General features: G+C 39.0%; 1 protein-coding gene across 1 annotated transcript; it reads right to left on the minus strand.

Moving 5' to 3' along the window:
- Window positions 1–10,075: 10,075 nt before the first annotated feature.
- On the minus strand, window positions 10,076–10,722 carry LOC111377837. Its single transcript, XM_023000963.1, has 2 exons — window positions 10,324–10,722; window positions 10,076–10,099 (listed from the first exon to the last, which is right to left on the minus strand). Exons 1-2 carry the CDS (start codon window positions 10,720–10,722, stop codon window positions 10,076–10,078), a joined length of 423 nt encoding a protein of 140 aa, XP_022856731.1.
- Window positions 10,723–11,037: the final 315 nt, after the last annotated feature.

An 11,037-nucleotide genomic window follows, 5' to 3' on the forward strand; every position in this document is an offset into this window, starting at 1 on the left:
TGTGAACATCTTCAGGTATCGGTATGTCATTTAGACCGACAAATTCATTTGGAAGTTGACTTTGCGGCGTCCTAGGCGATGATGTGGTAGTGGCTCACATCCTGTATCAAACAAGCTCTCAACAAATGAACGTTGATCCATTTCTGTGATTGTTTATGATGAAATCTTGAGTAGATGAATATAAATGTAGTGAGATTGTGAGAATTAAGAATTGGATGAATTGAAATTGTAACTAATAAACTGTAAAAATTGAATTGATATTATATATTTTGCAATACAAGAGAGTAAAAACTCGATAATTGATATAATAAAAGAGAGTTAAGAGGGTTGTAATCTTAGAAGAGCAATTGATATGAAAAAAAATCTTTGGGAGAAGTGGGTATTTATAGTAAAAAAAGGGGAGGAAAAATAAAAAAAATTAAAATTCAGTGACCAGAACAGTCATTGAAAAGTGCCAAAACGGTCACTTTTTGTGACACTAGCTTGACGAGCCGGGCTCGTGGCTCTTCTAAATGGCGAGCCGAACGAGCTCGGCTCGTGCTCGGACTCCTGATTTCACAAGCCCAATCCGCCCACGAGCTTCTTTTCCACGAGCCGAGCCGACTCGGCCCAATTGACAATTTGACATCCCTTGGTGCTTGCTTCTGTTGCTTTACCCTCAACAATTCTTGCAAAATTGAAGTCTGAAATTTTGGGGTTCATCTCTTCGTCTAACAGAATGTTGCTTGTTTTCAAATATCTATGAATGATCATTGTTCACGAAATAATTCTTTCGATTTAAATTTACCGCAAGTGTACGGATCGTAACAAGTAATAAAGTGGATTTTTAAAAGTCCGAATATCATCCCTCAGAGATTGAGTAGTTCAATTCTATATAATCTAGCCTTAACTTAATCTAATTGAGTGAAAATATGATCTAAATGCAAAAAGCCCTAATTTCTATTGAAAACCCTAATTTCAACTAAAAACCCTAATTTCTATTGAAAATCCTAATTTCTCAATTAGAAACCCTAATTTCGAAACTTCTCTAATTAAACGACTCAAACACTCAAGTAAATGAAATTATGCCAATTCAAAAGCTAATTTATGGAAATGAATCAAACTAAAATCACTAGGATCATGAATCCCCAATTGAAGTTATAAAAACCCTAATTTCATAAAATCAATGACCCGATGGAAATTTGCCAATTCAATGTTCCTAATTCTATCCAATATATTCTCTCAATATATATTAGACCTATTCTTGTACACCACCAGTCTATATCTCTATGGATGATGCAAATATACAAAAATGCATGTGGTTTTGTGAACAATTAAAGAATTGCATAAAGCATTGGAGTATATCTCTATCCCCTATCGGACTCTATGTTGATTTACACCTTATCGAACTTATTCCACTTCTCTCGAATCTAAGAAACAAGTCATCAACACTCACACAATCATTGGCCACTAATTGTGGAAGAAAATTAATGCATATAAACCAATCAAATTATCCAAACGAGTCTTTATAATAAATTCATGAAATATGGAATTAAAATAACAACAATGGTTCATCGATCACCTAATGAATTGAAAACCTAGCCTAGAATATTCATAATTACAGAAAAAAACGAAATTAATAAATAGAAAGAATAGCACCCGTATGACAATTTCTTGAAATCTTGAATAAAGCCTTGAAAACACGCTTGAATTCTTGTGGAATCGGCTTCAAGATCGTGTTTCTTGCCTCCAAAAGTTATATTTTTCTTCTCCCCGGACATTCTACCCTATTTCTGATGAATTTTGGTTTTTATATGATATCCTCACGGAGCCCCGAAAGAGTTTCAATTAAAAATGGAAGTTCAGAAATTTCTTTGACTTTTAAAGCCATGCGGCCGCATGGTTTTAAACCATGCGACCACATGGTTCAAGTGATCTGCCTCAATAATATCCCTGCCTCCTCATGTGCGGCAGCATGGTATAGTTATGTGCAGCCGCAAGGTTGTAACTTTACAACCTTGCTATTTTGGTCCCTGAACTCCGTTTTCTCTTTTCTTGATCTCTTTTCTTTCTTTCCTTTGTTCCATTATCAAGTATTGACTCCTAATTGATGTTTGGGTCAATCAATTCCTTGATCACTTGCTTGGCTCATCTTTTGATTAATTGCAATTTTGTCCACCATCTTTCACTTTTCTTCAATTCAGTCCAATGTTACTTCTTTCTTCCTCCGATCATCTTGTATCATCCTCAATCTCATACTTGGCATATTTTCATTCTCGTTTTGCACTTTAGCTCAACTTTCCAATATTTGCACCTTTGGTCCCTGAACTATCGCTTTGTTCCGTTTTGGTCCTTTTTCAGCTTTTTTCTTCTGAATTCCATATTTTCCATAGAAACACCTACACTGCATGAATTTAATGAGGTTAAGTCACAATTCAACTACTTTGTTCATGTTTAAGTCATGTTTGTGAGCTAAATAAGTGTGTAAAAACACACTTATCAAATCCCCCAAACTTAAACTATTGTTTGTCCTCAAACAATGTAGTGATTTAATGCTAAACAAACATGGCTTAATAGCTTGTCGTGTCTCATGATTGGACTTAGTAATAATAATAGAAACAATATCAAGAGTGCGAGAATTGAATCAACCTTTACTCATCAAATGCAATACTCAACGTGTGTATATGAACTCATGCCAACATATCAAGCTTATGATTAGTTTATTCCCGACCCATAGTGGTCAAATTTATCCTCACGTCACTTGAGAGATACACAATCCCCAAATGTATTCTTTTCACACAATTTCTCCGGGGTGTTTTCTAAGATTAGGAGTTTAAACAATTCTAATCCTTACCATCTCTTAGTTTGGATAGATTTTACCATTACAAGTTCACATACTAACAAGTAGAGACTCTCCTTATTTTGATTGCTTCACCCTTTAGGATTAAATTAAGCTACTTGCCTCGCATCAAGGTTATAGGTCTATCAATCAAATGTCCAACTTTAGGGCAACAGGTTTTAAACCCTTGCAGTCTTATTCACTTGAGTTATAAAGGCTCGATAAGATGACTTTTTATCAATTTCTCCCTTTTCTTGCTTTCTATATGACCTTTGTAATGAGCTTTAGGTCGATGACTCCCAAACCAGTTGGCATCAGGGCATCAGGTTGTAAACCCTTACAGACTTACTTGCTCGAGTTATAAAGGCTTTTTGAGAGAAGTGATAATTTTCCACTTTTTACTTTATGCCCCTTCTTTATTTTTCTAGACATTTGACTTCCAAAATCATCCTCACTTAAAGCTTTCACCTATTTCTCATCTTATGGGTTTAAATAATCCACACATTATGATTTCATGCACGGAGCCCCCACTTATCTTCATGTTTCCCTACAATGGCTCAATCATCTCCAGACTATCTTAAAGTGGTATTACGGGTTAATGTTATAGAGGATTATTCTAGATTTCTCCTAATTTATTCTAAAATTTCAATCAATAACTTAACACGTGAAGCATGAGTGGCGTGCAAAAGAACGTCAAGCAATGCATCAACAAGTATTAGCAGATTAAATCCTGCACTAAATCCATAGTTTCTAGCTTATACATGTCCAATAATCACATCATAGCCGGCAAGGCTATCAAACCCACACAAGCATGCAAAAATTCATCAAGACTCACTCATCAAGCATGCATCATGCAAAAACTTGTCAAAATTAACGATGGATTGTGAATATGCAAAATAATTACATGCCGAATATTTGTTTGAAATTATGCTACCATCCCCCAAACTTATACAATACATTGTCCTCAATGTAAAATGTAAAGTTAAAATGACAGAATTTAAAATATGGACACAACTTGGCAATAAGAGATTAACAAAACTCCCCTGATCAATTCGGTGGTTGTGGTGTGAAGCTGGGACCCGCAGCATCATCTTCAGGAGGAGGTGGGAGGCGAGATAGGAGTTGTGTCAGCAACTCGAACTGCTGTGCTTTCTCAGCCTGAATGGCTTGAAGACTACTTTCTATACTTCCCAAACGATCCCAAGTTTCGTTCACACGCCACTGTATGACATCCATTCTCCCAGCGTACATGTTGAACCTACCATTCATAGACTATAATTCCCTTCTTGCAGCTGTGGCTTCATTCATAGCACCTTTTGTGTAGTCTCGGGAGGAGTAGACGTCTCTCTGCACTTTTTCAACAATGGTTGTCATCGTCTCGAACCTCTGCTGGAGATTTAGTATATCCCTGCTAGTTCCAGTGGTAGTGGCAAATATCTGTCGAAGTAGCTGTGAATCCATCTCAACTGGTTGTGGCGGGGCTTGTGGTAATTGTACATCTTCAGCTGCTTGTCCTTCTTCCTACGCATTATGTCTTTGCTGCTCAAGTTTGTCTTGTTCTCTCTTCCTTACCCTAGCTCGTTCCTGAGCTTCAAATGTTGTGAGCTTGATCAATGGGCTTGATTTCTCAGGCATCTCCCCTGCCCCAACTTTAACACCGGCGGCGAGACATATTTCGCTAATCAGACTAGGGAAGCTCATCGAAGACCACCTATCTCCCTAGGTTTCCAAATTTTGTATCTGGTCATAGATAAGAGTAGCCAGATCAACTTTGCATCCTCGAACTAAATGATATATGAACCCAGCAGTTTGATCCGTGAAAGTTGTCTGATGCGATGTGGGTTCGATATTATGGCACATGAAGACTCAGAGGATGGCTATGGAGGGAGTAAGCTCAATTTGATACCACTCTACAGTGGGTAGGGCCAAGCATTTTCTCTTCCCAAGAGAACCTCCGCCACTTCATTCCAATTGAATTGAGTGGGAATCGGGACCACATTGTCCAAATTAAGATTGTAGAAGTCATGAATGATGGTTGGGGAGAACATTATCCACTTACCTCGCACCCGCGTCTAGTGTAAGTGTTCAGAATCCGGAGTCTCAATTTCACTATTGAAGTTTGCATAAAATTCGCGGACTACACTTTCATAAACCGGGTGTGGCTTTTCTACAATCTTATCCCATCCACAAATTTGTATCAGATTTTTCAACTCAAAACCACGAAAATCATCTAACCGGACCTGTCTCTCAGGTATCATGCCCCAATAGCGTATTATGTTCTCGTATCGAGCTAATGTTTCTGCATCTCGAAATCTTCGCACACCTCCTATTAGCTCTCTAGTGCGAGTTGTGCCGGAGGAGGAACCAACTTTTTCTTTACCTTTTGATGTTCTCTTCGGCGGCATCCTACAAAAGTAAGGAACAAAGTGTATCAAGTTCTTGAAATAAGAAAACGATAACGAATATCATTGACATGCAAGAATCCCCCAAACTTTCTTCAAAATGTGTGCAATATTCAATGCATGGAAGTCAATGTAACATCAATATTGCATTAATGAGAAAAACTCAAAACTATGGCTCTAACATGCAATTTTTGAAAATTCGACCCATGATTAAGTGACCAACTTCAGCCCCGAGCATCACCGAGAAATATTAAAATTTCCCCGGACAAGGTCTAGACATATGAAAGTACTCATTGTGGTCTAGCATATATCCAAATTTCACTACAATCGGAGGTCGTTTGGTTAGAAAAATACATGGACGAATTTAGTGACGTGAGTTGACATGGCTTAGCAAGTATGTGGTTATGTGCACAAAAATGTGAGGAGAATATTTTCTAATGAAATTCCATGAGATTTCTCGTCTATTACGCCTCACATTAACAATGTAAATCATCACACAAATGAATAGTCCAAAATTTCAAATCATATGTCTCATTGACATTTAATCAAACACGTTGTGTGCATTGGAAATTTTTATCACTTTGTTTTTTATATACACTTAGGGCTAGTCCACAAATCACAATTGAATCACAATTCAACACTCAACCAATTCGAAAATGGTAATAAAATCTAAGAATAGCTTCAAACTTTGCATAGAAATTAAATTTCTTACCTTGAGAGTTTTTGTGAAAGGAAAGTGGATGGTTATGCTCCAAAATTCTTGATAACAATGCCAATGATGTGAATAATGTTGGGTTAGGGTGAAGATGTGACGTGTGTTGGTGAGGTTGTGCTTGTGTGAAGGTGGATTTGGGAGGGGGAGGGGGGAAATGGCGTGTTCGTGTGCTTGTGTGGGTGTGGGGGAAATGGGGAAGATTTGCAAGTGACGGGTTTAAAACCCGTCACTTAGACACCATGCGGCCGCATGGTGTAATTGGTCTCCCCCCAAATTGGTTTGGTAAGGGTCCATGCGACCGCATGGACAAAGCCCAAATTTTTTTTTAAACTAAAGCAAACTTACAATTATAACCCCAAACACACCTTGAAATTTAAAAATCCCCCAAAATTGGTTTTCAATTTCAAAATTGACTCGACTCGCCATATTCTGAAAAATAAATTTTTTTTTTGAAAAACATCTCGAAAAATAAAACGAACGACTTTGAACCACGAAATTCATTACTTCACACTCAAACACCCAAAACACTTTCTTTAACCCCGACTCATACAACTATAAACGTGTAGTGCCTAGACTATCATGCGTGAATGATCGATGACCTAATAAAACATACGAAATGTAAACAAATTCCTAAACAAATGCAATAAAATAAATTGAAGGATACAGTTGGTTGCCTCCCACCCAGCGCTAGTTTATAGTCGATAGCTCGACTTTCCTGTATTTTCTTCACGTTAGGTTGTTGAGTTGCACAGTGGACTTCTACTTAGGGAAATTACAGTCCCAATAATATTTTAGTCTTTGCCCATTGACGATGAAAGTGCCTTTGGTCTCGTGACTCACTTCAATAGCCCCATATTTCATCACCTTAGTTATGGTATAGGGACCCGACCACCTTGTTTTTAGCTTTCCTGGGAAGAGTTTGAGGCTAGAATTGTACAGTAACACTTTCTGGCCAACTTCAAACTCTCGCCTCTGAATGTGTAAATCATGCCATCTCTTGGTGCACTCCTTGATCAACTTTGAGTTCTCGTAAGCTTCCATTCTCATCTCATCCAATTCATTAAGTTGCAGCAGTCGTTTTTCACCGGCAGCCTTGAGATCCATATTCAACTGTTTCATAGCCTAATATGCTCGGTGCTCCAACTCTAATGGTAGATGACACACTTTCCCAAACACCAGGCGGTATGGAGACATTCCTATTGGTGTCTTAAACGCTGTTCTGTAAGCCCACAGTGCATTGTCCAACTTCTTAGACCAATCTTTTCGGGATGAGTTCACTGTAGCTTCCAGTATTCTCTTTAACTGCCTGTTCAAAACTTCAATTTGCCCATTGGTTTGTGGATGGTATGGAGTTGCTACTTTATATTTCACCCCTTATTTGTTCAACAGCTGCTCTAATTGACGATTTATGAAGTGTTTGCCCCCATAACTTATTATCGCCCTCGGTGTACCATATCTTGTAAATATGTACTTCTTCAAGAACTCTATCACCACTTATGCGTCGTTAATAGACAATGCAACAGCTTCCACCCACTTAGAGACATAGTCAACGGCCACCAAGATATATTGATTTGAGTACGATGGGGGAAAAGGTCCCATGAAGTCTATTCCCCATACATCAAATATTTCAACCTCCAAGATGTAATTTAGTGGCATCTCATTTCTTCTTGAGATATTTCCGGTTCGTTGACATTTATCGCATCTCTTCACATACTCAAATGTGTCTCTGAATAAAGTAGGCCAATAGAAACCCGACTGTAGTATCTTTGCAGCAGTCTTTGAAGCTCCAAAATGCCCAGCATATGCAGAAGAGTGACAATGTTCTAGAATCTTCGGTACTTTATCTTCAGGAATGCATCTTCTGATTATCTGATTTGCGCCTCTTCTGTAGAGAATGGGATCCTCCCAAAAGAAATACTTCAGCTCTGGGAAGAACTTCTTTCTTTGATGGCTAGAATACTCTGGTGGCAGGATGGACTTAGCAAGGTAGTTAACAATATCAGCGTACCATGGGACTATTTCTACTCCAAAAATTTGCTCATCTGGAAAGATTTCATTGATGTCAACTGACATCTCAGGTTCATCCCGTTCCAATCCTGATAGGTGGTCTGCTACCACATTTTCACTGTCCTTCTTATCATTGATCTCGATATCGAACTCTTGCAACAACAATATCTAGCGGATCAATCTCGGCTTACATCCTTCTTTGTCATAAGATACTTCAGAGCGGCATGATCTGTGTAGACGATGACCTTAGACCCAACAAGATACGATCTGAACTTGTCGAATGCATAAACCACAGCTAGCAATTCCTTCTCGATCGTCGCATAGTTGATTTGGGCGTCGTTCAAAGTTCTACTTGCATAGTATATCACATGAAAGTTTTTATTCTTTCTTTGTCCCAATACCGCACCAACTGCATGGTCACTCGCATCGTACATTAGCTCAAAGGGTAAATCCCAATCAGTTGACACAATCACAGGCGCTGTTGTGAGTTTTTCCTTCAAAGTATTGAACGCTATCAAACATTCCTCATTAAACTCAAAAGATGCCTCTTTCATTAGCAAGTTGCACAGAGGCTTGGTGATTTTGGAGAAGTCCTTTATAAACCTCCTGTAAAACCGTGCATGCCCAAGGAAGCTTCGAACTCTTTTATTGATGTAGGTGGTGGTAATTTCTCAATAACCTGAATTTTCGCCTTATCCACCTCTATCCCCTTTGCCGATACTCTATGTCCCAAGACTATTCCCTGTTGAACCTTGAAATGACATTTCTCCCAGTTCAATACTAAGTTCGTTTCTCTGCATCTTTGCAAAACCAAGTTTAAGTGATCCAAACACTCATCAAATGAGATCCCAAAGACCGAGAAGTCATCCATAAAGATTTCAATGAATTTCTCCACCATATCTGAGAAAATTGCCATCATGCATCGCTGAAATGTGGTAGGAGCGTTGCAAAGTCCAAATGGCATTCTTCGGTATGCGAAGGTACCATAGGGGCATGTGAAGGTGGTCTTCTCCTGATCATTCGGTGTCACTGGTATCTGATTATAACCCGAATACCCATCCAGAAAATAGTAATGGGAATGGCCTGCCAATCTCTCCAACATCTGATCTATAAACGGAAGAGTGAAGTGATCTTTCCTTGTAGCGGTATTTAGTTTATGGTAATCAATGCAAACTCTCCACCCTGTTACCGTCCTTGTCGGAATCAACTCATTCTTTTCATTTTGAACCACTGTAATTCCCCCTTTCTTGGGCACAACTTGCACTGGACTAGTCCATTTACTATCTGATATCGGGTAAATTATTCCAGCATCCAGAAGTTTGATCACCTCAGCTCTTACTACTTCCTTCATGTTTGGGTTTAGCCTCCTTTGACTTTCAACTATTGGTCGAAAATTCTCCTCCATGAGAATTTTATGCATACATAAGGAAGGGCTGATCCCTTTGATATCAGCTATGGTCCACCCAATTGCTTGCTTGTTATCTCGAAGCACCCTAAGCAGTTTTTCCTCCTCCACTTCACTAACCATGTTTGAAATTATCACTGGAAGTGTATTGGACTCCCCCAAATATGCATATCTTAAATGTAGGGGGCAGTTGCTTAAGTTCCAACTTTGGTGGCTTCAGAATAGATGGCTGTGATTTCTCTGGCCCTATCCCAAGCTCCTCAAAGTATCGTTTCCGCGTGTAAGGTGGGTTGGACTCCAAAAATATTGCACACATTTCTATGTCCACAGAATCAGAATTTGTAGATTTAGAATGTACAATGCAGGCCTCCAATACATCTGATGGATGTTGCAATGTAAACGACTCTTCAATCATTTTATCAATCATGTCGACCCTGAAACATCCGTCAGTCTCTATTGGCAGTTCCATAGCCTTGAAGACATTGAATGAAACCTGTTCTTCTCCCAAGCTCAATATCAACTGCCCATTCTGAACGTCGATCAAAGCTCTGCCTGTGGCCAAGAATGGTCTTCCCAGTATTAAAGGAACATCTTTATCTACTTCCATATCCAGAATCAGAAAATCTGCTGGAAATATGAATTTCTCCACTTTAACCAATCCGTCTTCAATTATTCCTCGTGGATGTGTCAATGATCTGTCTGCCAACTGTAAGGTCACCGTGGTAGCTTTAGCTTCTCCCAATCCTAATTTCCTAAAAACAGACAATGGCATTAAATTAATACTTGCACCAAGATCACATAAAGTTTTATCAAAATAAAATTCACCAATGGTACAAGGGATAGTGAAACTCCCTGGATCTTTCAATTTTGGCGGGAGCTTTCTCTGAATCCTTGTACTGCACTCCTCTATTAACATAACTGTCTCGTGATCTCCTAGCTTCCTTTTGTTTGATAGGATGTCTTTCAGGAATTTTACATAGCTAGGCATCTGAACTAGTGCTTCACCGAATGGAATGTTGATATGGAGTTTCTTGAAGACCTCGAGAAACTTCTTGTATTGTTGTTCCATCTTTTGCTTCTCCAACCTCTGTGAAAACGGTATGGGTGGCTCATATGAGTTCACAGTTACAGTCTCTTTATCCCTTGAGTTTCCTTTATTTGCTCTTGGTGTTGGCTCTTTTGTCTGCTCTTCTTGCTCCAAAATCTCTTCTACTTCAGGAGACATCTCTTCTCTGTTTGCCACGGGATTAATCACTTGTCTCTCAGGTAATTCCACTCCACTTCTCGTTGTTATAGCCTTTGCATGCTCTTTCGTATTGACTTCTGTGTTACTTGGCAAACTGCTTGGTGCTCTACTTGTTAATGCAACTGCCATCTATCCCATCTGAGTTTCCAAATTTTTGATGGCTTCATTCTGGTCCTAAAGAGTGGCTTCTGTCTTCTTCATGAATTGGTTGTTCGCCTCCATATATTGGTTGGTCTGTTCCATGAATTTGCCGAACATTTCTTCCAATTGAAGCTTCTTCTCTTGCTGTTGATATTGCCCCTGTGGCCTATTCTAATTTTGGTTGCTGCAAGAAAAGTTGGGGTGCTTTTTCCAACTTGGGTTGAAGGTCTCTCCATACACGTTATTCTGCTGGCATTGTCCCCATTGAGCAAAATCTGCTTGCTCTTTTCCTTGTGTCAAAAT

Source organism: Olea europaea, unplaced genomic scaffold (assembly GCF_002742605.1).
Source record: "Olea europaea var. sylvestris unplaced genomic scaffold, O_europaea_v1 scaffold1730, whole genome shotgun sequence".
NCBI lineage: Eukaryota > Viridiplantae > Streptophyta > Magnoliopsida > Lamiales > Oleaceae > Olea > Olea europaea.

Bases quoted from the DNA above. Each gene is read 5' to 3' on its own strand.
- LOC111377837 (XM_023000963.1), bottom strand. From the start codon at position 10,722: ATGGCAGTTGCATTAACAAGTAGAGCACCAAGCAGTTTGCCAAGTAAC. The intron at 10,100-10,323 runs GTAAAATTCCTG...GTCTGTTTTTAG, and splicing joins TAGTTCAGATGCCTAGCTAT to GAAATTAGGATTGGGAGAAG.